At 27.6% G+C, this 27,688-nt stretch overlaps 1 protein-coding gene across 3 annotated transcripts; it reads left to right on the forward strand.

Moving 5' to 3' along the window:
- Nucleotides 1–113: 113 nt before the first annotated feature.
- Nucleotides 114–27,407, forward strand: whd (carnitine O-palmitoyltransferase whd). Of its 3 annotated transcripts, none has more exons than XM_065511029.1 (10): nucleotides 114–221; nucleotides 19,993–20,206; nucleotides 20,273–21,010; nucleotides 21,828–22,027; nucleotides 22,096–22,434; nucleotides 22,585–22,650; nucleotides 25,485–25,617; nucleotides 25,846–26,094; nucleotides 26,156–26,515; nucleotides 26,645–27,407. In XM_065511029.1, exons 2-10 carry the CDS (start codon nucleotides 20,066–20,068, stop codon nucleotides 26,774–26,776), a joined length of 2,358 nt encoding a protein of 785 aa, XP_065367101.1. In that variant the 5' UTR covers nucleotides 114–221; nucleotides 19,993–20,065; the 3' UTR covers nucleotides 26,777–27,407. The 3 variants fall into 3 exon arrangements, with proteins under 3 accessions (XP_065367101.1, XP_065367102.1, XP_065367100.1); XM_065511030.1 differs by lacking the exons at nucleotides 114–221; nucleotides 22,585–22,650 and adding exons at nucleotides 12,920–13,218; nucleotides 22,893–22,952; XM_065511028.1 differs by lacking the exon at nucleotides 114–221 and adding an exon at nucleotides 12,921–13,218.
- The last annotated feature ends 281 nt before the right edge of the window (nucleotides 27,408–27,688 follow it).

The raw sequence follows: 27,688 nt of genomic DNA on the forward strand, positions 1-27,688 counted from the left end.
ACACTAAGAAGAAAAGGAACTATTAGATAGTGAACACAACTAGATAAAGAAGTGAGACGAGGTGCATAAATATAATTCAGAACTTGTTGTTTTTGTTCAAACTATTAAATAAAAAAGGGATTAAACTTTTTTTTTAAACAAACCCAAATTCAGTTGATTATAATAATAACTCTCTTAGTGTGGTGTTTAAAAGGAAGTCTTTAAAATTAGAATACTACAAGGTAAGTGCATATTATGTACTATTATTAGTTATTTTTAAAAATATCTTTACATTTTTGTGCCATATATTACCCCCATTTTGCTTTCTCTTTCTTTTGCTGCATGTTTGCTTAGCATGTGGCATTTTCCTTGATTTTTGTTTTCCTTGTATTAATCTTCTTTAGTTTTTGTTGTTTTTCTTCTTCCTACTATCTCGACTAGTTGTTGTTTTGTATTGTTTTTATTTTGTAAAAAATTCAATGACCCTGTTGTGCATTTAGTGTGTTTATTTTTAAAAGCATGAAATTATTTTTTTGAATTATTCTATTCATATCATGTTGATGTATTTTTACCTTTGTAAACATGGTTTTCGCCCTTTCTTACAATACTTTCTACGTGTCAGTGAGAAACGTCCCTCGTTTAAATTTATCTGATTAGAATTATAACCCTAACTAGTTACATGATGTACAAATTGTTTTACTTTAAACATTTTTAAATTTTTTGGGATTATCTACCTGAGAGTCTAGTCTGTCTCAAGCTGAGACTTCCTGCTTCAAGTAGGTACTTAATTATAGAAGTTTTCAAAATATGTATTAGTTTTTTGATTGGTAAAATACATTCAGTTGTTGACAATACAATGGAAACTTATCCAAATATTCAATTAATAGGACACAATCCAAAAAACCTTATTTTTATTAAAAAAAATATTTTTGTGAAATGAAAAATTGTTGGGAAAAAATTTTTTGTGGAAAATATTTTGCGATTTCCCATAGGTTTTTTTTATAAGGGACTGAGATCTAGTGATTGGGCCGTTCACTTTAAAATACGTACCTTATTGCATTGTAACCACTAGGAGGAGTGTTTAGGGACATATTTTCCTCATTTCGTTTAATATTTATCACAGATAGTTTTTTTTTGCCAAGTCCGGCATAAAATTGTTTATTAATTTGGCTATTTTTACTAACTATTTAAAAAAAATTATCAAAATAAAATAAACAAGTAAGAGAGCTATCTCTTTTATACCCTTCACCTTATTATACTTCAAAATACAAATTTTAAATATTTTTTGGTAAACAAAATTTTTTTTTTTTTTAATTTTTTGGAAATTTTTTTTTTCGAATCGTTATTTTAATTTTCTTTTTTAAATTATTTTTTTATTTATTTTTTTTTTTTTAAAAAAAAAATCGGATTAATAAATATTTTTTCCGATTTTGACACATTGTAAGTCCAACTTACAATATACGTCGTTGCAAATATCTGTCATTAGATATCCATATTGTCTATATTAATGACTTAGTAATCCAGATATAGGTCAAAAATCGAGGTTGTCCTGGTTTTTTCCTCATATCTCAGCCATTTGTGGACCGATTTTGCTGACTTTAAATAGGAAACTTCTCGAAAGCATGTTCTTTTCACACAAAAAAATTAATTGGATGAAATTTGAGTCAATTTTAATGAATTTGGTAAATATAATAGGAATTTAATTATTTGGTATCGGCGAAAACACTATCAAAATGGGAAAATTTTGTTTATTTGCTAAAAGAAACTTAAATTTTTATTTTTCATTCCCCGTAGATCTGCTCTTGAATTTGATTGATTGCAACTCATTTTTGATTTCATTCACTTGAATTGCAATTCATTGTTCTAATTCATTTTAATTAATGCAAAATCAATTCAAAAGAATTGGAAATTAATTGCAATTCACTTTATCAAATTCATTTGAATTGCAACTCATTTTTACAAATTAATTTGAATTGGAAATGAATTCGTTTGCATTGATTCAAATTTCATTCAATTATTTTTTGCTGTGAAAAGAATTAATTCAAAATTGATGTAGCTAATTTATTTACAGCTCTGATATTTGGTAAAGGCTCTTGATAACAGAATTCATTCAAACTTTTGTTAATTCAAATCTAAATTTTTTTTATTTCATTCAGTTTTGTTTGCTTTAGATTTGAATTGAAGAATAATTTAATCATTCAAGAAAATATGAATGTTTCAATGAGGAATTAATTTTATAAAGAATGATTTCTCAAAGGAATGAATTCTTTCGAACCTTTGATTGTTATTCAATGAATGTTGGGATTTTAAGGTTTATTATAGAAAATTTCTATTCAAAATATATTTTTCATGCTGTTTAAAATTTTTATTTTTTAGTGAAGTAATTTAAAAACAAAGCTTTATGTCTTCTTAAATAAGAAAAAACGCAATATTTGTATTGCTATAATAATAATTAGGATGCGGATATTTATGCATTTATTATTGGAAAAAATTAGCCCTATGTAGGGTTCAAAAAAGTATATAAACCAAAAGTTACAAAATAACCATTAACTTTTTATGTACAAAAACATAATAGAATGTATCTCTCAATGCCAACAAAACTACAAGTTGTATTAACTAGCAATAAATAAAAATCGTATCTTCAATCAATTATCACCCACTTCTTTGAAAACAAAAATATATGTTTATTATAATGTTAAAATAAAACTACCAATATTTAAATGTACTAAAGGTAAATATAAACTAGTACTACTATTGTACATAATACACGAGAACTATAATTCATTCGTAAGCAACTTCAACCTAAACTTGAATACTCTCTTTCTTACCACGATTCTCATGTTTAAAACATTTCTCATGTCTTATACAAATTCACGTAGACTTTGGACTTTGGATCAAATTAAAAAAAAAAAAAAAACTTTATAGGTAGACAAGAGGAAATAAAATGTAAACAAATCGTACATATGTATACAGATACATAGTAGTAGATACTTACTCGTACAATAACAAATCTTCACTCACGCATACAAATGACAGGTAATCAGACTTTATTCAATCTAGTTTGGTGGCTAGATTTTCGTCAAGTGTACCTACATTCATATAAATATACATACAACTGAAATTGGCTTAAGGTCGCTTAAGATTTAAATGGTAAAAGATTTGACCATGACGATTTAAAATTACCTTATTTTGTTAAGATTTAAAATATTTTTTAGGGCAAATTAAGGGATTCGAAATGTTATCATGGAGAAAAATTGTTGATCACTTCATCTCATTTATCATTTTTACTCATTGAAAATTTTATATATCTATTGATTTCAATGTAACGGGTGTGACGAAGTATTTATTTCTAAAAATTTGTAATTGTTTTAAGCTGAAATGCTTAATTACTGCTCATCTATGTTGTTTAACAATTAATTACGATTTCTATATAATTTATAGTGTTTGTTGTTACATTCACCAATTTTGTACTTGTAGTTTCAAGAAGCCGCGTTTCGGATTAATGAGTCTCTTAATATACTTAAAACTTAGGAATTGTCATTCTAAAAAGCAATATCCAATCAGCTGAATTATCGTTACCGTTAAGAAACTGTAACCGATATAATCAGCATATTTTTATAATTTATTTTTTTATACCCTTCGCCATGAGTGCGTCATGATATAAGTTTTCATTCCTTTTGTAATTTCTACATTTTTCATTTGCGACCCCACAAAGTATATATATTCTGGATCGTTATAGATAGCGAAGTCGATATATCCATTTCCGTCTGTCCGTCTGTATGTTGAAATCAACTTTCCGAAGCCCCCAAATAACTGACATACATGATTCATACATCAATATATCGGGAATTCGTCCGGCTCGGTAGCTATTTATCGACAAAATCGGCCCATAAATGGCTGAGATATTAGGAAAAAACCGGGAAAACCTCGATTTTTGGCATTAATATAGACAATATGGATATCTAATGATAAATATTTCAAACGCCAAGATGTATATAAGGCTATAGTAAGTTGGACCTACAATGGGTCAAAATCGGGAAAATATTTTTTAACCCGAATTTTTTTTTCATAAAATTTTTTTTTGTATAAATTCTTTTTTAAAAAAAAAAAAATTTAAAAAATTTAAAAACTTTTTTTAAAAAAATTAAAAACAATTTGGAAAAAAAAATTTAAAAAAATTTAATTTTGTTTAAATAAAAATATTTTTAAGTATAATTTGGTGAAGGGTATATAAGATTCGGCACAGCCGAATATAGCTCTCATACTTGTTTAAATTAAATTTTGAGTTAAAAGCATTTAGATTGTTTAGTAGAAGTAAAACATATAAATTTTGGAATTGCATTATTAATTTCAAATACAATTTTAAAATCCGAACTTTAGAAAATTTCGTTAATTGAACTTAACAAGGTAATTTTAATCAATACAATGCTATTTTTTAACATTGTGTATAATTTGATATTTACAACACACTACGTAGAGTTAAACAGGAGGATAACTTGAAAAGCAAAGCCATAGAGAATAGGCATAGAGCGGAAACTCTCCTGTCAAAGACCTAACTCAGTTGTCAAAAACCTAAGTGGTGAGAATGTATTAGTAGAAAAACTATGTGAAAACAAAAACAACACTCGTATGCGTGATTATTTTGAGTAATTTTTTTGTTTGAGTTTTTTTCTAGTTTCCGCTCTATGTTCTCTATGACCAAAGCTTCGAAAGAATTAATTCTTAATTGAATTTTCAAAATTTAATTTAATCTCTTTACCATTCCGTTCATGGATTCATTACGAATTAATTCATAGGCTTAATTCTTTAGTCCTTCAAACTTATTGAATTCATTACTCTGAGAATTCAAATCATTCAAATTTACTCTAATTCAAATCCATTACAAAATAATAAAATTAATTGAATAATTAAATTTTTCTTCAATTTAAATCTATTACAAAAAGTCTTTAGAAAAATGTTTTCATTTTATTTTGTAATTAATTAAAAACAAAACATTTTAATTCAATTTGGATTAGATTTGTATTAACAAAAATTAAAAATATTTAAAGATTGAATGAATTTATTCTAATATGAATGAATTCAATTCAAATAAATCCTTTGAATGAAACTAAAGAATTTGTTGTTTTGTCGGGAATGAATTGCTGACATTTATAATTTCGAGTTAAGATTTTAATGAGTTAAGTTCAAATTGAATGAATTAATTAGAAGATATGTTGAAAACAAAATCAAGAATTTAAGGAAATTGTTCTCAAGGACAACAGGAAAATAAGCAATTAAGTGAATGCAGTTGCCAAGAAATTATAATTTACCCCTTATATCTCTATATAGTTATGCATATAAACTTGAAATCTTACTCATCCACACCATACAACTTTTATACACATTCTCTCTCGAGTCGAATTTATAGCAGGTGGTGGAAGTGTCGAATTCATTAATTGTTTATATATGAAGTTTGACATTCGATACAACTCTTTGATTTGTGCAAATGTCAAACTTTATATATAAAAAAATTAATGAATTCGCCACTGCCACCACCTGGTATAAATTCGCCTTGTTCTCTCCCTCTCATTATTATTTAAAACTTATTGATGATTGTATCTCACAAATACAAGATACATTTTTATTTTCAACTTGTTTACAAACCTCTTGATTTAAAATGATTGTCTTGTATTCAGTTGTATTATTTTTGTTTAATTTTCAATAAAGTTGGACTTTGGACTTTTTAGTTTTTTTTTGAATGATGAGTTTGGAATGTGTTTCAATTGTTTTGTTATGGGTTTTTCTCTTCTTTCGCTTACTATATACTATTTTTAGTTGTTTTGAATTTAATATTGTGTGAAAGTCTTTGGAATAGTTGTGTCTGGAATATATGTATGTAAGTGTTAATGTATTTAAATGTATATTAAAATCATGCTGTGGCGGATTGTTAAATTGTAAAAATTCAAACGCACAAAAAAAGAACTTCAATTAAAAACTGGATTAAATAAAGCATAAAAAAATAAATTTTGTAATAAAACTTTAAACTATTTATTACATAATTTGTTAGCCTGTTCAACATTCTTTAAATAAATAGATTACTATTTAGAGAATCTTAATTTCTAATGATTATAATCCTCGTTATGGTATTTTTGGAACACATAGAAAATTTCCTTTTAGGCTTTGCCCACAAAAGAACAATTTTCCTTATATCTAACATATCCCGATCATTTGAAACCTATTATACTGATCGCCCATAGCTAAGCAATTTGTTTGTCACTATGAATCTAACATTTGCGATCATGACCCACATTTATTTAATGTTTTTTAAACCGAACAACTAAATGTTATAACCCTACAACTATTTATTCTTAAAAATAAAGATTTTAATCGAAATCTAGCTTAATAAAAATACCATGATTATATACATATTGATTGTACATATGTATTTATTCCGACTATGTTATCAATATTCAACAGAAAGATTTTGCGTCATTCAAAAAATTGCAAAAATGAAATTTAACATTTCAGAATTTAATCACTACGATTAATATTTTACTGTATCCCTTTGTAGGGGGCCGGTAATCAAAAAATGCATGTGTAAGAGTTCAAAAATAACTGCAAATAATAGAACAATTACAAAAGTCAAAGATTAAAATGTTTCAGTTTATTTTACGCCTTTTTGTACTATAAGTATTTTTTTATTGTTCAGTTAAAACAAAAGCCAATTAAATGCGATAACTGAGGAAGTGAATTTGTTAGACGCATATAATTGGCGTGCTAAAAAAAATAATGGGTATTGATTAAAAATGGCCATGTGTGGTTAATTCTTTGCTATATATACTATGTACATATAATTCTTACTATCAGTACGATAAGGACTAATTGTGTGTGGGACTTTACCATGAGTGAAGGGTTTAAAAGTGGGTATAAATATATGTATAAGTTTGTCATTACGCTTGCAATTTCTACAATATTCATTTGTGATCCTATAAAGTATATATTCCGGATGCCTATAGAGAGGAAAGTTACTGTAACAATGTCCGCCGAAATGCCGGCTGAAATAAATATTTCCACAGACTCGATATATCGTATCTTGCAGATATGCATTTGAGAACATTTAAATTAATAACACTAGTTTACAAATCAAACATTTTTGTTTGCTCATAGAATGAAACTTATATTTTTGAGAATAGCTAGGGACGCTAGCTAATTGACCATTTTTTGTTTCCACCTATACGTAAAAATTTTGAGATATATGGATTTTTATTTTTCACCTGCCCTGAGTACTACTAATTCATACTGTAGTGTACCGAATTGAGGTTCTTGGGTACTCAACACTCTGGCGAAGCTACTATATACTTTCAGAGTTCTATTTTTTTTTTTTTTTGAAAAATTCCAAAAAAATTTAACAGAAAAATAAATAAATACTGTTTTAAAGTATATCTTTTTTGTAGATAAACGTTAATAAATCGCTATTCAATACAAAACTCTAAAGTAAAAACTATTTTAAAATGTCTTCTAGAAAGTGTAAAATAAACCCAGACCATTTTTGTTTTATTTTTTTAATCAAATCCGGATAAAAAGTGGGTCCCTCATTCGATTTGCACAAATTGTAGTGAATATATTCCAGGTAAAATGAACATTAAAAATGTCAGTTTGGTTGAGCCACAAAAACTAGTTTTGCCGCCACTCCACATTAAATTAGGTTTAATGAACATTTTTGTAAAAGCTTTAGATAAGACAAAACCAGCATTTCAATATTTATGCAGCGTGTTCCCGAGTCTTTCTGAGGCTAAATTAAAAGAAGGGATATTTGTGGGTCCTCAAATAAGAAAAATTTTGGGTGATACCAAATTTGAGTGTCTATTAACCGATGTTGAAAAAGCAGCATGGAATTCTTTTAAACTTGTTCAAGAATTTTTGGGTAATAAGAAAAGTCAAAATTACAGAGATATTGTTGCGAATTTATTACATAATTTTGAACTGATGGGTGTAAATATGTCCCTCAAAATTCACTTTTTACATTCTCATATGGATTTTTTCCTGGAAAACCTCGGACACATGAGTGACGAACATAGAAGGCGTTTCCATCAAGGTTTTTGGGATCAGAATATGCTAAGAGACTACTGTTGGAGTGTCGTGAGGGAGATAAATGAAAATAATTATAAAAAGAGCACTAAAACACTTCACTTTTAATTTTTTTTTGTCCTAATTTAATGTACATTTTTATATGTTTCGTTTTTAATAAATATCTCAAAAGTTTGACGTCCAGGATTTTTTAAAATATTTTTTCTGAAGTTAGAAGACCTAAATACACAAATCCCCATATGTTTCAATTCATGAGCAAAAACCTTGTAAACTAGTGTAAGCAAACAATTTAGTTCATAAATTGTTGGTAGTTTAGAAATATCTAAAATTAACTCAATTATAACTTTGTCATTCCGTTTGTAATTTCTACATTTTTCATTTGTGATCACATAAAGTATATGGAGGATTTCATGTCAAGTGAACAAAATTTTTTACAAGATCGTTCAAGAACTCTCTGAGTTAGAGGAGGTCAAAATTAGACTTTATGGCCAAACAGATATTTTTATCATCCATGTAACTTATTACCTATTGTTCTTAGCAAAATGTGTCCCAAATAGTTTAGATAGCTATTTCTTTAATATTTGGAAAAAAATTAAAAATTTACAAAATCAAAAACTTTTTCGATTTTTTTTCAAAATTGGCCCAAGTGCCTTGGTCAGGTGCGAATTCAGAGGGGGTGAAATAGGAAATTCCCCCCCTAAAACCGAAAAGTTTTCATATAAAAAAGGAATAAAAAGAAAAATGTTGAACAAATTTTAATTATCTAAACCCCCCCCCCCCCAAATTGTTGACCTAGATCCGCGCCTGACCATGGTGCATCCCGATCGGAAGACATCGATTTCAAAAGTTGGTTCACTTGACATGAAATCCGTATTATATATTCTGGATCGTTTTAGAATGCGAAGTCGTTATAGCCATTTCCGATTTTTTAACCCAAAATTTTTTTTGATCACTAAAAATTGTTGTCAATCTTTATCTTAAAGAATATTTTGCTGAAGTGTATATAAGATTCGGCTTGTATTTTATTAATGCTTCACAGCTATGATACATTAAAACAATTTAAACTCCTTTGAAATATTTTGCTTTCTTCGAATACATTTAAGTCCGCATTTTGCGATCCACAATATTCCATGTGTTTTCCATTAGATTGAGATCTAAAGATTGGACAGACCACTTCGAAACACGTACCACATTCGATTGTAACCACGCTTGACTTCAGAACAGAGTATCTGAAATTGGCTTGATTCGTTCTTGGCCTAAAAAGATGAGCAGTTCTTTTGGCTCGGAATCCAAGTTGTCAGAAAGATGGGAAATGGTCATAAAAGCTAAAAATTTAAAAAAATCTCGCATTTTTAAATCATGCCCCCAATATATTAGGTAAAATTTTATGTTTGGTAAAAGTTTCCATTGTAGTGTCACTCACTGGAATATACAGGATGCTTATAGATGGGAAATTTGCTATAACAATAATCGTCTGTCGGTATATAAATAAAATATCCGAAGGCACCATATAAATATACGACACAGCCGAATATAGCACTCATTTGTTTTTGCAATAGTGACGACAAACAAAATATTATTGTTGTTTCAATTAGAGTGCAAGAATACACACAACGTTTTTTGCGTTGTCTGGCTGATAATATTTATTTATGACCGGTACAAATGTACATATGTAGGTATATTTATATAATCAATATGTATGTATAAAGAATACATGTGTTAAGAAAACATAAATCTAATTCTATGTTGCTTCTTGAACTTTTTAATTGGTTTCCATTATTCTCCAGAATAGTTGCATCTAAAGCGGTGGTCATCATAAAGTATACAAATTATAATAACATGTTGGGCACTTTCTTTCTCTGTTGTAATCTGATTAAGATTTCGGTTTCTTGATTTGATCATGTTTATGAACTAAAGTCTCGAGAAAATCTCTCTCCTAAGAATTATTGGTATGTTTACATTTCAATTCGTCAAATTTTTATTGTTGCTTTTATAGAAGTGTTTGACAAAATAATAGTCGTTGGAAAATGGACAGACATAAATGATTGATCGTTTCTATGATATATTACAATTTAACGCAGTCATAACATACAGGGTGACAGAATTAAATAGAATAAAGCTTAGTTTTATGCTTGTAAGAATTTGTATAAGTTATTATTTGTCCCACTGTACACATAGTACATAGTTATTGAAGTGTTTTTTTATTATCTAAACAAACCTAACTATTTAATTATCAAAAACAACGAAGACAAAAGTTCAAAGTTTTGAAATACTCTTTTAAACAACATTGAGGATATTCACAGAATATAATAATTTAAATTTTTTGGCTGTAATACTAACTCAATTTATTGTTATACCCTTCACTATGAGTGGTATTTATATATAAGTTTGTTATTCCGTTTGTAATTTTCATATTTTTCATTTGCGACCAATAAACTCTGGATCGTTATTGACATTTCCGTCTGTCAGTTGAAAAAACTTTTCCGAAGCACTCAAATTACTTACATGATTTATACATCAATATACCGGGAATAGTCCTGGTTTAAAATTGGCCCATAAATGGCTGAGATAAAAAACTACGACTACTCCGACTTGTTGACCTATTTCTCGATTACTAAGTAGTGTACATAGGCAATATAAATATCAAATGAAAAACCTTTCAATGACGTATATATATAACGCTATAGAAGTTCGGACAATGGGTCAAAATCGGAAAAGTGTACCCCGATTTAATTTAATTTTTTTTCTATATCTCGATTATTAAGTCTAAGACAATTTGGGTTTTCAAAGGCATTTCAAAGACCTTTCCAACGATGTATATAACGTCATGGAAATTCTGACAGACAACATTATTATACCCTTCACCTTCGTGAGAAGGGTATATATGAGTTTGTAATTTCTACATTTTTCATTTCCGACACTATAAAGTATATATGTATGTCTGTTGAAATCAATTTTCTGAAGACCCCAGATATCTTCGGGTTCCAAATCTTCAATAATTCTGACAGACATGCTTTCGAGAAGTTTGCTAATTAAAATCAGCAAAATCGGTCCGCCATTTGTGGAGGAAAAAACCATGACAACCTCGATTTTGGAGCTATTTTTGATCTGGATCTACTAAGTCATTAATATAGACAATATGGATATCTAATGATAGATATTTCAAAGACCTTTGCAATAAAACCATAGTAAGTTGGATCTACAATGCGACAAAATCAGAAAAATTTTAATTTAATTTAAAAAAAAAAAATTTAATAAAACAATACGAAAAAAAAAATTTTTTCCAAAAAAAAAATAAATTTTGTTTACCAAAAATATTTAAAATTTTTATTTTGAAGTATAATTTGGTGAAGGGTATATAAGATTCGGAACAGCCGAATATAGCTCTCTTACTTGTTTTTAATTAAAGCTTTGAAAAATTTTAACCCGAAAATGTTTTAAATATTTTGGGAACTAAACACTTTTGAAAATCTCCGATGATTAGCTGTGATTACCCCTATTTTGTTAATTTTTTTTAGTATTAATTGATAGACCAAAAAATCAAACAGATAAAAAGTTGTTGTTTTGTTATTGGAGGACAATATGATGGGTGTGTAAACAACAATATTTATCAACAGGTTTTTCAGTTGCAGTTTATTTTTGTTATTCATATTCGTTACATGTTTAAACAAATAAAGTATGTTTGTTTGTAAAGCCCCTTACTTTGTTTTCAACCAGTTCTGTTGTCATTTCGAGATATTGTTGACCAAGTCATACGTATAAGTATGGTAGAGGCATAAATACCATAATTCTCTCGTGTAAATAAATATACAATATAAATGTTTGAGTAGTATATGACATTTCAAGTAAATAATGTAAAGAGTGTAAAATCTTGAAATCAAATACTTATATTTAAAAAAACTTTGTTAAACTATTCACCCCGAGTAACCCACTGTTTTGTATCGTTTGGTTTGTGGTGGATCCACGTTTCATTCGCGGTTACGAAACTGCGCAAAAACTCGATTAAGCCATGTCCGTCTGTCTGTTGAAATCAATTTTCTGAAGACACAAGATATCTTCGGGAGCCAAATCTTCAATAATTCTGTTAGACATGCTTTCGAGAAGTTTGCTATTTAAAATCAGCAAAATCGGTCCACAAATGGCTGAGATATGAGGAAAAAAGCAGGACAACCACGATTTTTGATTTATTTTTGACCTATATCTGGATTAATATAGACAATATGGTTATCTAATGATAGATATTTCAAAGACCTTTGAAAAAATATTTTTTAAACCGAATTTTATTTCCCCAAAAAAAAAATTAAATATAAAAAAAAATTTAAAATTTAAAAAACCAAAAAAAATTTTAAATATTAATTTGAATTTTAAAGCCAAAAATCGTAAAATTTTTTTTGGAATTGTAGGACTCTCAACAGCAAATCTTAATAATTATTCTCATTAATAAATTGGTTTCAAAATTACAACATTTTCCGTATTGGGTTTTCAGAACAGGGCCAAATTATTTCATTCCTTTAGCTTTCTGTTATGGACACATTGGTCTGATATGAAATACATATGTGAACAAGCAATTACCAAAACCCGAAATACCAAACTTGTTGGTGGTGGTTGGTTTTGTGCCTTTCCAAAGAGGTCTGTCTGTATTTACGTCTGTGACCGTTAATCACTTGCTGCTCATTTCATAACTTTGCTCTTTGCAGTTTTGCCTTTAAAAATTATCACTCTCAAGATTAGTTTGTTATTTCGTTTTTTATTTATTATTTCACTATCAAAAATGTTCATAGAAAAAATAATAAATAAATATGTCTAGTGTGGCTGGCTGACAAACATCTACTAAATATACTTATATACAATACAAAAAAAACAAAACGAATGAATGAGTACAAATAATACAGTTAAAGCGAATGAATATTATGGGGGGCTTAATTAGACCTCCACCATAGACATTCAAGTCAGTTAGTCGTTGACTTGCTATCGATCAGCAAGAATTTTAGCGCAAGCAAATTATTAAACACTGTGTTGTATATAACAATATAAAGACAAATTAAATTTCGTCGTAAAATTTAAATACCAAAAAAAATACAAATAAAAAAAACTAAAATTTTACATACAAAAATTAAAAAAAAACTTTGTAATTAAATAAAAAAAAACAATAAATTATTTATTACAATTAAGGTTAGTTTTTTTTGCAATAAAAATAGTGCTGATTTTAAGAAAACATAAATAATTATACTTGACCCATATTTTTGTTAATAAAAAATATACCTACAATACTTCAGCATTTTTCAAAATTTTATTTGCAAACATTGGTTTTAATTAAAAATTAGACTTTGTACCTCTAGAGCAGTGCTACAAAAAAAAAACATAAATACTTGTATGAGTTAAAAAAAATATAATATAAATTAAAAAAAAAATCTTATTTTGTTTCTTTCTAACCACCACAATGTACCGACTACGAATTCAACGATGCAGATTATAAAATGTGATAAAACTACACTCTTGTGTGTATTTTTGAGATTGTTAATATTCTCAGAGAGTGTGAATATATATGTATATAATCTGTACGATATTTTACTAGATATTTGTTGTTGTTTTATTTTAATAAAAGAAAATTATCATTTGAATTGTTGTTTTTTAACTGCTTACATATGTAACATAGTTAAAATGTTGTGCAACATGTTTACAAAAATAATTATAAATACAAAAATATTCCTAATCTTTAAAAATAGAAATAGTTATTAGGTACTATTATAATAGCAAATATTGTACAATAACAACAACAACAAAAACCGGTTAAATAACAATAACAGTCGAAAAATGTAGGTCACTATGTTGGTTTGGTTATTTCTATATATTATACTCGAACGTAAACAAATAAAAAACTATTTCAAAATGTAGTTTGGTAAAATTTTTCAAAAATCTTCCTCAGTACGTACATATTTTGAAATTGTGTTTGTTGTGCTTTCAATTCAGCTATGCATTCACATGCATTTAAAACAAATTTTAATTTCTCTATATTTTTTTCTATTCGTTTCAAACAATTAACAATAATTTCCGGGAATTCTCAGGGAATGTAAAACGATTCAAAATAAAATAAAAAATTTTAATGAAATTCTTTGAAAATAGATAATAAACAGTGAGCCAGATAAAACTTATAGTTGTATTAAATTAAATAACTTAAACCGTTCAATATAAAAATTCTCAAAAATACATAAATTTATTGAAATATGTATTGTACAAATTAATTAAACATTAAAATATTGGCAAATCGGAAATATTCCCATTTCAGAAATTATATAGGTGATTTCCTGTTTTCTTAAATTCACATTTTTGCAAGAGCCCAATATACCTTTCCACAGATCGAAGTCCTGGACAGTTGGGTGGATTGCCTCCCTTGGTACAAAATTGACACTATTGTTTGTTGCCAAATCGGGCGAGAACTATGAAAGCACTCTGTGCTGTTTTAAGAAAGGTTTTTTTAGACACTCCGTAATATATATTTCTGTGTTTATCGTGCCTGATGTCACACATGATTGGCTTCTTGGGGAATTTTGTTTGTTTTTTGATCCGGTATTATTCTTGAACATTCATCCATCAACCACATATACATAAATCTTGACTCGGAAGTTCTGAAAAGTCTGCCAGTACATAATTGTGAAGGGTTGTTTTTATACCCTTCACAATGAGTGGCAAGTTTATTTGCGACCCCACAAAGTATATATATTCTGGATCGTTATAGACAGCGAAGTCGATATAGCCATGTCCGTCTATCCATCTGTCCACCTATATGTTGAAACAACTTTCCGTAGCCCCTATATAACTTATAAACATGAAAATCGGCCCACAAATGTCTGAGATATAAGGAAAAAACCGGGACAACCTCGATTTTTCCACAATATAATTTTTCAACCCTATAAAGTATATATATTCTGGATCCTTATAAATAGCGGAGTCGATTAAGCCATGTCCGTCTGTCTGTTGAAATCAATTTTCTGAATCTTCGTGATCCAAATCTTCAATAATTCTGTCAGAATGAGAAACAGCCACAAATGGCTGAGATATGCGGAAAAAACCAGGACAACCTCGATTTTTGAGCTATATCTGGATTACTAAGTCATTAATATAGACAATATGGATATCTAATGATAGATATTTCAATAACCTTTGCAACCATATATGTATATTGGACCTACAATGGGTCAAAATCTGAAAACAATTTAAACCAATTTTTTTTTCACCAAAAAAAATTCTTTAAATTAAAAAAAAAATTTTATAATAAAATTGGAAAAAAATTTTTTGGAAAAAAAATTTTGTTTACCTAAAAATATTTAAAATTTATATTTTGAAGTATAATTTGGTGAAGGGTATATAAGATTCGGCACAGTCGAATATATTTCTCTTTCTTGTTTTTATAAAATTTGATCTCAATATTTTCGCTCGTTCTTTTGCTTCTAAGTTCTTTACAGCATTGAGATCAGGAACTTTCTGAACTTTATTCGACTTCAACCCAGCATTAATTTTGGCTCTGCGCTCGAAAGAATAAGATTAGATATCTTCAAAAGAGTTGTTCAACTTCTTTTCCCTGTTAGCCAATCACCCCTATCGGCAATAACATGTGAAATTTTGTTCCCATGAAATATTCATTTCCCTCGAAGGGAAAATTGCTATCGGGAATATCATGAAGAATTTTACATTCACAATAGTTGATTTTGTTCGTAACAGCTGTTTATTGTTTACAAAATTCCATCTAAAAATTTCACAACAAGGGGAATTTTTTTCACGTGAACAAAGTTGATGAACGAAAAAAGGAAAAGGGAAAATATTTCATGTGAAATGTTGATTCGCGATAGGGGTGAATATCTGTTAAACCCTTTTTTCTTTCTGATCCAGGTTTTCTTTCATTGTTCAAGTCTTCCTTATACTATTTAATGGCTTTTGAAACAGTGTGACGATGAACCTTCAGATCTTTTGCTATTTTTTTAAAAGTCCATATTGGATTTATTTGAAAGATTTTAATTCATGTATTTTTTTCAGTGATAATTTTGACCGAAAATGAATGATTTAGAAAAGAAATATCTGACATTTAAAAGCTAACGTGACTAAAAGAATAATAATTTGTTGGCCCAGGGTTAAGTTTTGAATGGTATAGTGCGTATAAGTTTTTTCCGACTCTTTAGGATATTTTTTTGTACATTAGTGCATATATAAATTATGGGAACTCATGAGATTCTAAAACGATCTAGCTATGTCCGTCTGTTCATCTGTCTTTTTAAAATCTTACCAACTTTTGTGAGGATCGGTCCATAATAAACCCTACCCCCCATATAGCCCCTATATCAGAAATATATTTTATTGTAAACAAATAATTTATATATAATGATAATAACATAAATTTCGACATAAGTTATTTAAAGCTTTAAGAAATTAATCACTCTATCAAATGCTGTACACTTGGACCTTAACTAATTTCCCTATAGAAGGCCAAAACTACATATTGATGGTGGGTATATAAGTGCTAGTTCACACACGTCAAGTTTGAGCAAGTCTTGAGTTTATAGAAGAGAGATGAAGAAAAAGATGAAAATCTTTGCAATCTGTCTCAAGATTACTTGGGTAAGTAATCTTGACCAGTACTAACACTCTTACTTGTTTACATATTTTCGAATAATTTGAGTAGAATTTTTGAAATTGTTTCAAGTTTTTCAATGGCTTGGACAATGAATATTATTAGTTCATAATAATATTCATGCAATCCTGAAATATCTTTACAAATATCCCGGGATTGTAACTTTAAAAATTCCGAATCCCGGGATAGAGAGGATGGTCTCCATGTTAATACCTATATTTATTGTGTGTGATAAAATTAAATGTTAATTTTTTTTAAATATATCAAAACAAACAAAAAAATGTGTGTTACGTACAAAGTCCAAACATTTTATCACATAAATTTATTTTTATATTGATCATGCGAAATTTGCAACAAAATAAATTTTTAAATTTGGAACACAACGTCTTTGCCTAAATATTAAATAAAATATTTATGTGTAGCTATTATAAAGCACTACTAGTTAGAATAAAGCACAGATTCCTTAAATAAATCAATTTGTAAGTTTAAAAAAATATAAAATTTAATTTTATAAAAAAAAAATTTCATACAAAATTCGTTTAATAAAACTGTAATAAATTTAAAAAATATAGTGTGTATAAGGCCTAAAATCTATAATATAATCTATATATAATTTGTTAATTAAATAGTAATTATATAATCCATATACTTAGTTCAAGCAACTTATTAAAATTTAATTAAACAAATTATACAAATCGAGTTTATATTATAAACTGTAGAATACAAGTATTTTGAAAATACTTTGTGCAAATAATTGTCATATTAATTGTTTACAAATTGGTGTCATCAATTGCATAGGTAATGTAGAAATGTTTATTTTTAAATAAAATAAAATTTGCAAATTGGCAAAAAATATGTAAATATGTAGAATTAAAATAAGGAAAGGAGACAAACATTTTAAAATAATAATTACGTATGTAAAACCTTACTTATATGTATATAAATGCAAACATAATCAACTACGTCATTTGTTTACAATAATTTGTCGACTATTGTTGTTTTTCTTGGTGGTTCTTTTATTTTTGTATTTTCAATGTTTTTTTTTTTATATGTACCATGAATATTTTTCATTCAAAACAAAATAAATAAAAGATACTCATAAAAAACAAATTCAATTTTATCAAGGCAATATTGTGTAAAATAGTTGTAAATAAATAAAACAAAAATTTAGATTTTTCAACCACAGCGTATTAACCTACCTACCTACTACACCATTTCCAATTGAATTTCAAAAAAAATTCCAATTGAATTTCGGAATATTCTAAAAATCATTTCAGCATTTTTCCAATTTCAATATATTTTAGACGTTTCTTTTTGTATTTCAGAAATTTCTAATTACATCTCAGCAACTTTTATTTGTATTTTAGAATTTTTTAATTGTACTTAAAGATTCTATTGTATTTCAGAAATTTGCATTTGTATTTTAGAATTTTCTAATTGTATTTCAGAAAATTTCATTCGCATTTCTATTTCTGAAATACATTTGGAAAACAATTAGAACATTTTTAAGTATAATTTAAAAATTCTGAAATATAATTAGAAATTTCTGAAATACATTTGGAAAATTCTGAAATACAAATTGAAAATTCTGGACTTTATTGGAATATTTCTTTTTGTATTCCAGAATTTTCAATTTGTATTTCCGAATTTACCAAATGTATTTCAGAAACTTTCATTTGTATTTCTATTAGAATTTTCTGAAATACAATTGGAATACTCTGAAATACATTTGGATAATTCTGCATTACAAAAAGGAAACTTTAAAATACAGTTAGAAATTTCCGAAACAGAATTAAAAATTTGTGAAATAATTATATTCTTATATTCTGAAATACAATTAATTAGAAATTTCTGAATTATAATTAGAAATTTCTGAACTACAATTGGAAATGGTTAAGAATATTATTTACAATTTGTTTTTATTGTTATTATTATTTATGTAATGTAATATTGTTTGTACTTGTATTAAAACTAATGACAATTTTTAAATTTTTATTGTACACACATGCATTTACTCGTTCAATTCAATTGAATTTTAAGTATTATGAACAAAGTTCATATTGTTGTTGTTATTTAACCAAAAAAAAAACTTGTTATCAATTTATTATATTTATTTCGTAATTCTAAACAACCGTTTAAATTATTTACAAAATTCTAATAATATTGATCATTTGTGTGATTTTTTTTATTACGAATTAAGGAAATAGAGAAGTTATCAATAAAATATTGCAATGATTTACACGTGCAATGTAATTGCAGTGAAATAGAATGAATTAAATTTGTTTCTTAATTTTAATATATGTACAATGGAAGCTTTTCCAAATAATCAAATTAGATTTCATCATTTACATGACTAGTCAGCCAGAAATATTCAACAGGGGTCATAATTCTTTCTCAATTATTAATTTTACATTAACATATAGTTTTCAAAGGTTCTATAGAATTAATTCTTAATTAAATTTTCAAAATCAAATTAAACATGTCCTCTTACCAATTTCATTAAATCATTCAGCACGAATTAATTCGTTGTCTTTATTCTTTGGTACTCCAAACGTATTGAATTCATTCCTTTGATAAATTCTTTATTTCAAATCGATTACAAAAAAAGTTTAATAAAATATGATGAATTATTGAAATTTTCTTCAATTCAAATCTATTACCGAGTTCAATTAATTTTGCAAAAACAAATTTAATGAAAAAAAACAATAGTTTAATTCATTTCGTATTAGATTTGAATTAAAAAAAATTTAATTATTCAAAGGTTGAATTAATTTCATTATTAATTAATTCAACAAATTATATGTTGGGAATGGATCGATTAATTAATTCGAAGCTCTGTAAGTTTTAAATGGTATAGTGTAATAAACTTTCAACAAATTATATGTTGGGAATGGATCGATTAATTAATTCGAAGCTCTGTAAGTTTTAAATGGTATAGTGTAATAAACTTTCTCTGTATACCTAGCTATTAGCAATGTTCCAGACATTCTGGGACACCACTCTAGATTACCATTATCAATTAAGTTTTCACAGACATTTTTATGCATTTGAAAAACAACCGAAATATTTTATCTATCATAAAATTTGACTGTCTAGATAATATTCTAGGTCTTATGACAACAATTTCTTTGTGACTAAATTATGGTATTTGATAATGAACTTAAACGCCAGACTATGGACTGTAGGATTTTAAAGCATTTTCAAATTAACCTTGACACATTTAAGAAATATTTCTATTTAATGGAACACTATTGTATTAAAGTTATAGTTTAACATAAATTTAATTTTATATTTGTATTTTTTATTAATTTTCTCTTTTACAGACATTTTTTATATAAAATTCATATAGTATTGAAATCAATTTGTTGTATACGTACGTAATTGTGGGCCTTAATCATGGCTGAAGCCCATCAAGCCGTAGCTTTTTCATTTGCTATCACCCACGAAGGGCTTGATATCAACTATGATCAAGAGGTTCTTAATTTAGTATGGAACTCTGGTGTAAGATCTTGGAAGAAACGTTTAGCCAGAGCCAGGGTGAGTTTATTAACTTTTAAGTTTAACTAACATTCATTTTTTAACTCACAAACTTCTTGTTTTTAGAATGGTGTACGCAATGGCGTCTATCCAGCACACATACACAGTCTTTGGCTTATAACGGCCATAGCGCTGGGCTTACATTTCGCGGGCATGAACACACCATTTAATTTAGTCAATCGTGTATTAATGCATTTACCATCAAACACAATAAATTGGCAGATAACAGCCTGCTTTCTGGCATCGTTAATTGTTTGGCTTAGCATCTGTATGACGATGCGTTACACACTGAAATTACTGCTAATGTATAAGGGCTGGATGTATGAATCTCGAGCGCCTGGTAGTAAAATATCTTTGGGCACTAAACTGTGGGCTGGTGCTGTTAAGGTGTTCTCTAGTTGGAATAAACCTGGCTTATATAGTTTTCAAGGTTCTTTGCCTAGACTACCTTTGCCATCCGTACATGATACTATGCAACGTTATTTGAGATCAGCGCGTCCCTTATTGGATGATGAAAACTATACACGTATGGAACGTTTGGCTAATGAATTTGAAAATACAATTGGCAAGAAATTGCAATGGTATTTGGTGTTGAAAAGTTGGTGGTCTACCAATTATGTTTCCGATTGGTGGGAGGAATATGTTTATCTACGCGGTCGTTCACCATTGATGATTAACAGTAATTTCTATGGTACTGATGCAATCTTTATGGAATTGACCAAAAATCAAGCTGCTCGTGCTGCTAATGTTGTGTACCTGTTGTTGGCATTTAGACGTGCTATTGAAAGACAAGAATTGAAACCGGTAAGTTAATAATTAGAATAGCTAATAACTTGATTCTGATATTTGTAGAAGTTAGGGCCTGGCTCACTAAATGCGAACGAACATTTTCTTATTTTATATTGAAAACAACAAATAAATTTGAATTTTTTTTTATTGTTTTCAATATAAAATAAGAAAGAAAATGTTCGTTCGCATTTAGTGAGCCAAGCCCTTAATATTTTAAATTGGATTACGATTTGGATAACATTAGGACATTCTTAAATTCCTAATTTTTCTTAAAACTGTTCTAAAACTGAGCTTCGAATTAATAAATTCACTAAAATCTTAATTCAGGATTAAAAAATTTCATTCCCTAAATCCTTTCACAAAAACCAATTCTTTAGCTTCAATCATAGCCTTTTATTTTAATACAATTCATTCATTGATGAATCAATTCTTAGCAGAATTCATTCAACCTTTCAATTATTAAATTTTTGTTAATTCAAATCTAATCAAAATTCAATTCAAATATTTTTTCTTCATAAAGATTTGTTTTGGTTTTAATCATTTACAAAATGAATTGAATAAAATTTACTAAGCTATTTTGTAATGTATTTGAATTATAGAAAACTTTAATGATTAAATAAGGAATGAATTCAATACGTTTGAAGTAGTAAGGAATTAAGACAACGATATAATTCTTACTGAATGCAGTAATGGTAAAGAGATAAAAATTAATTTGATTTTGAAAACTGAATTAGGCATTCATTTGTTCGAGCCTTAGTTCGAAAACAATTCTTATTCTTGTAATTCTTGTTATAATTAAAAATAAAATCTTTTTTAATAATTGTTACTATAGATCATGGTCCAAGGTATGATACCTTTGTGTTCTTGGCAATACGAACGTACCTTCAATACAGTAAGAGCTCCTGGTCTCGAAACTGATCGCATTGTCCACTATAAAGATTCAAATCATATTGTGGTTCTACATAAAGGTTGCTATTACAAGGTATTAATCTACTACAAAGGACGTCAATTAAGACCCTGTGAAATTCAAATGTAAGTAAAAAAAATTGTTTTTTTTTTGTTTCTTAAATTACTTTTGTTTTTATTGTTAAAATTTCCAGACAAATGGAAGAAATTTTGAATTCAAAGGCCACACCTTTGCCAGGTGAAGAACATTTGGCAGCTTTGACAGCTTGGAATCGTTCTAAATGGGCGGAGGTTCGTAATACATACTTTTCACGTGGTGTTAATCGAGTTTCATTAAATACCGTCGAATCGGCAGCATTTGTGGTATCATTAGATGAAGTACCATATGAATTTGACTTGACACGTCCTGAATTATTAGATGATTTTGGTAAAACTTTACTGCATGGCAATGGCTATAACCGTTGGTTTGATAAGAGCTTCACTGTGTGTGTGGGTACCAATGGTCGTGTAGGCTTCAATGCTGAACATACTTGGTAAGTTGAAAAGTTTTCTTCAAAAAAAATCTTGAAAGTAATATAATATGTACTGAGAAATTTATTTTCAATCAACTGATGTCTATCGGTTAATAACTTAAAACTTATTTAAAATTTTTCTAACAAAATGAATTTAAACTAAATATAAAGGGCCGATGCTGCTGTTGCTTCACATATGTGGGAAAATCTGATTGTGGATGATTTAGATACCGATGGGTAATGATTTTTTCTGTATGAACTTTTTGTGCAAAACGAGGTTTTGGTCCCAATATATCTTGGTTGTGGTTTTACATCTACTGAAGAAATCAAATGTAAATTTCAGTATACTACTTTAAATATTGAAATTGTTTTTATATTTTTACTCATATATTATATTTATAATTTACTGTAAATAAGTTATTTATTTGTTGTATTTACTATTTATTTTATAAATTTATGTTTATCTACATTAATTTTAGGGCTGACGCACCGGTAATGGGTCATACATGGGAATATATATTTGGTGATGATATTTATGGGTAATCATCAATTTACTTTTTACCCTTAAATTATTAGAACCTAACCTTTTCAATCACTAACTTAATTTTATTTTATTTTTCTATAACTTATATGTATTATACAATTTTGCATCGTTATTTATATATATTTTTACTAATATTTATTTACATTTATTCATTATTACTAATACTAAATACATACATACTAATCATTTAAAATACTTCATTGAAAAATGTTCACTGATTAAGAGAAAAATAATCATCTGGATAGGAACTTCATGCATTTTAAAAAGTGTGCGCCTAAAATAGACACTTAAAATATTGTTCTTTTAAAGCCAAAACAAAACATTTAAATACAGTTTAATTGCTAGTTTAAAAATAAATAATGTCCACAATCTGCATTTGACAACCCTAAGGTACATACAGTGAGCCTCAAAAGTGAGTATAAACCAAAAATTATTTGATTTTTTTAAGATAATGAAAATCCGAAAATTTATCCATCGATTAAAATTTTAAAGTTTCAGTTTATTGGAGATTGGGTTGAATAATAGATTCGGTTGTGAAAAAAAAATTAAAGTCGGACTATAATGATTTTCATGATCTTAAAAAAATCAAAAAATTCGCTTTTGAGGCTGTGTATATATATTATATATATAGCGAAAACGAAATAACCTTGTCCATCTGCATGTTGAAATCAACTTTGCGAGGGCCTCAAAAACCTTACAAACTCGATTGATACATCAGTATATGGGGTATAGTTCTAGTTCGGTTGTTATTTAAAATAGAGAATACCGGCCCACAAATGTCTGAGATATAAGCAAAAACCACGACTACCTCTATATTTTTTCCAAGGTAATTGAAGGATTTCAGATACTATAATAAACAACATATTGAAAAACTACACATTAGACCTTTTATTAGCGCTAAGACGGAAATACAATTGAAACAAATTTGCTTTATATTTTCAAATTCATTCTATTCTATAAAAATCGTCCTAATGTTATTATGTATAATGTTACCGAATGCTGAAAATTGTATACCAAATTATACTTTAAAATATAAGGTTATTCATTTAAAAAAATGGAAAATTACACTCCGATTTTTTTACACTTGTAGTGTAGTTTAAGGCCCTAATTTTGTAAATCACGTCACCAAAGTGATATTTATATGGAAAGCAAAAACTAAATTTCAAAAATTTAATTTTTTTTTTTTGTTTTATATACAAAATTTTCAAATTATGAAAGGCAAATCAACGCTTGAATTGTGGTGCGTTGTTCTGTATATAAAACAAAAACAAATTTTTAAAATTTTAGAAATTTTGTTTTTGCTTTCCAAATAAATATCACTTTGTGACGTGATTTACAAAATTAGGGCATAAGTTTTTGTTGCGTAAAAGTCTTTTATGCAACAAAAACTTAAACTTCCACAAAAAAATACAACTTTTTTGATTTTTTTTCTTGTTTTTTAAAAGTGTAAAAAAATAATTTTCCATTTTTTTGAAATGATAACCTTAATATTTTTAAATATTTTTAGGTAAAGAAAATTAAAAAAAAATTTTAATATTTTTTCAAAATTTTTGAAAACAAATTTTTTTTTTATATTTATAAGTGAAAAAAAAAATTTATGACAAAAATTTTTTTTGGTGAAAAAAAAATAGGGTTAAAAAATACTTTTCCCGATTGTGACCCATTGTAGGTTCAACTTACTATGGCCTTATATACTACGTCGTTGCAAATGACATTGAAATATCTATCATCAGATCAGATATTCATATTGTCTATATAATGACTTTGTAATCCAGATATAGATCAAAAACATCCCAAAAAGCCATTTGTGAGCCGATTTTTTATCTAAGAATCCAGTAAAAAATGTTTCCTCAAAAACCCAATTTTTTAGTACATTTGTATTAGTTTCGGATAAGGCCGAATATAAGGATCGGTATCTGTATCTGAACTCTAATGATTTGTTTAATAGCGATATCAAATGCTACAGCAACTTCACCTTTGAATCCGGTAGAATTTTTTTTTCATTATTTATTTCGATTTGTCTTAACAATCTATGAAATTCTTTTTTAGTAATTTTAGTAATTGTGTTAATATAATAATAAATTTATATTAACATAATCTGGCCAATTATGAATAAAAATTCTCCGTGAGTTTTTCCCCTTTCCTCATTTTTCCTATTCAAATTCAATTTGAAAAAACTCCCGGGGAACAAACTCCCGTGGAATTTTTTATTCATAATTGGGCTGAATATACATATATAATATTTTTTTAACCAAAATTCTCTTTCACCTAATTTTATTTTTTCACAAAATTATTTTTTTAACAATTTTTTATTTTTTTTAATTTATCATTTTGTTTTTTTTTTTTAATTAATATTAGTGGTTATTTTGGCTGTGCCGAATATACCATTATTACTTGTTTTTATTAATTTTATTTATCATTAAAAACTTTTATATTTATAAATAACGGTGCAGGAGTTTCAGTGTATGAATACATTTGTCTATAATTATAACTAAATAATGAATATTTATACACTTTCAAAATATAGATACGATGAAAATGGCAATACCAAGGGAACCCCTGAATTCCAACCACCCTCACCAACACGTCTTAATTGGAAATTGGAACCATGCCAATCACAAATTGAAGAAGCCGTTATGGATGCTAATAAACTCATAAATGTAAGCATTACATAAATGACTACTAAAAGGTTTTATGAAAAGCTTTTGGAACAGAAATATACCTAAATGTACTTTTTTGAAAAATACGTTTACACACTAAGCTAACGATGTTATTTTTATTAACACTCTTCGTCAAGCGGCTTTAATTTAATTTTTACTATACCAAATGTCTATTGTGAAATAAGTAACTAGAACAGTAATTATTTTCTTTAAAAATTTTCCCTCTAGGACATTGATCTCAGAATTCTGGTACACAATCAATATGGTAAAGGTTTCATGAAGAAGTGCCGCCTTTCACCCGATGCTTTTATACAAATGGCTTTACAATTGGCCTACTATCGTGACGCTGGACGTTTCTCTTTAACTTATGAGGCTTCAATGACACGTCTCTTCCGTGAAGGCCGTACCGAAACCGTAAGACCCTGCACTATTGAATCTTCGGACTGGGTTAAAGCCATGCAAAACAAAACCACAACGGTAACCAACTCTTAGTAATAATTGTGAGAATATTTAATTTATAATTTGTTATATTTTACAGAATGATGAACGTGTGCAATTATTGAAAAAGGCTTGTGATCGCCATCAATTGGGCTATCAAGATGCCATGTCTGGTCATGGTATTGATCGTCATCTATTCTGTTTATATGTCGTTTCCAAATATTTGGAAGTGGATTCACCCTTCCTAAATGAAGTGCTTAGTGAACCATGGCGCTTGTCAACTAGTCAAACACCACATGGACAAACGCCAAAAATGGATTTGAAAAAACATCCCAACTGTATCAGTTCGGGTGGTGGTTTTGGTCCAGTAGCTGATGATGGTTATGGTGTATCATACATTATTGCCGGCGAGAATTTGATATTCTTCCACATATCAGCTAAAAAATCTTGTGATACAACTGTAAGTATGAGCAATATAACATCTAACAGAAATACTCCAAATGTTTAAAATAATTTTGCGGGGGACTCTCTACTCTATGGAAGTTTTAAACTAAAATTTTACTAAATTAATTTTATTATTTTTATTTAGGATGTACATCGTTTTGCTGATAACATATGTCAGGCTTTAGCTGATATTCGTACCATGTTCGAGCAGCATATGAAAGACCATCCACCTAAGAAAGCGATTTCCAATGGTACTTCAACCTCAGCAGCTAAATGATGATTATGATTGATTAACTTTAGTTTAAAGTTGTTTTATTTTTAGTTTTCAAATACAAAGTGTGTTGTGTTTTTAGTGTTAATATTATTATTGTGTATTAGCGCTAATTTACCTGCGAAATCAAATTATTGTTTAAGCATTTCCTTTCTTTTTTTTATTTTCTATATCATGTAATTTTTAATGTTTATTAAATCGATCTATTTTTTTTTTCTTTATATATTGTTAGCAATATTAGATTAAGTTTAATAGTTAATTAAAACTACAAACAAATAGAATTCATCGTCGTTATTTAATAAGTTTTGTTAAAAAAAAACGTTAATTATTTCATTGAATTGTGAGTGTGAAGTGTGTAGTCTTTTTTTAATTTCGAACATAAAATTAAAGTTTATACATTTGTAATTAAAAGTAGTAAAAGAAATCTATGAAATTATATTCGTTTAAATCAATGCAATTTTATTCGTACTATTTTTATTAATTTTGAATACTATTTAGTTTTATTTATATTTTTTAATAACTTTTTGTTTGATTCATAAAACATTTCTCATTTAAAACTAAAATAATATTTTTAGATTGTTAAATTTTAGAATTTTAAGAATTTTTAAATAAAAAAAACTCATATTATTAAAAGAAAGTGTGTTTCAATATTTGAATTAGATGGTCATAGTTGAGGTTGGGATTTTTCATAAATCAATTCATAGTAGTAGGGGATTTTGGACAAAAAAATAGTGAAAATAAATCTGTAGTTTCTATACCGATAATAAAATTTCCATTGACTTTGAAGAGGTGTTATTGATTGCTTAATTATTTTGGCGAAAAACACGTTTTAGACATTTTCGATATAGATTCATAAATAAAAATAAGGGGCCTGTTCGGAAATGCCTCAATGCACAGTAACTGATATTCAGTGGGTTC

The sequence above is a fragment of the Calliphora vicina genome, chromosome 5 (genome assembly GCF_958450345.1).
Source record: "Calliphora vicina chromosome 5, idCalVici1.1, whole genome shotgun sequence".
NCBI lineage: Eukaryota > Metazoa > Arthropoda > Insecta > Diptera > Calliphoridae > Calliphora > Calliphora vicina.

Excerpts from the sequence above, each read along its gene's own strand:
- whd (XM_065511029.1), top strand. The coding sequence starts at position 20,066 with ATGGCTGAAGCCCATCAAGCCGTAGCTTTTTCATTTGCTATCACCCAC. Across the intron at positions 22,651-25,484 it reads GATGATTTAGATACCGATGG|ATACGATGAAAATGGCAATA; the intron begins GTAATGATTTTT and ends TTCAAAATATAG. Across the intron at positions 26,516-26,644 it reads AAAAATCTTGTGATACAACT|GATGTACATCGTTTTGCTGA; the intron begins GTAAGTATGAGC and ends ATTTTTATTTAG.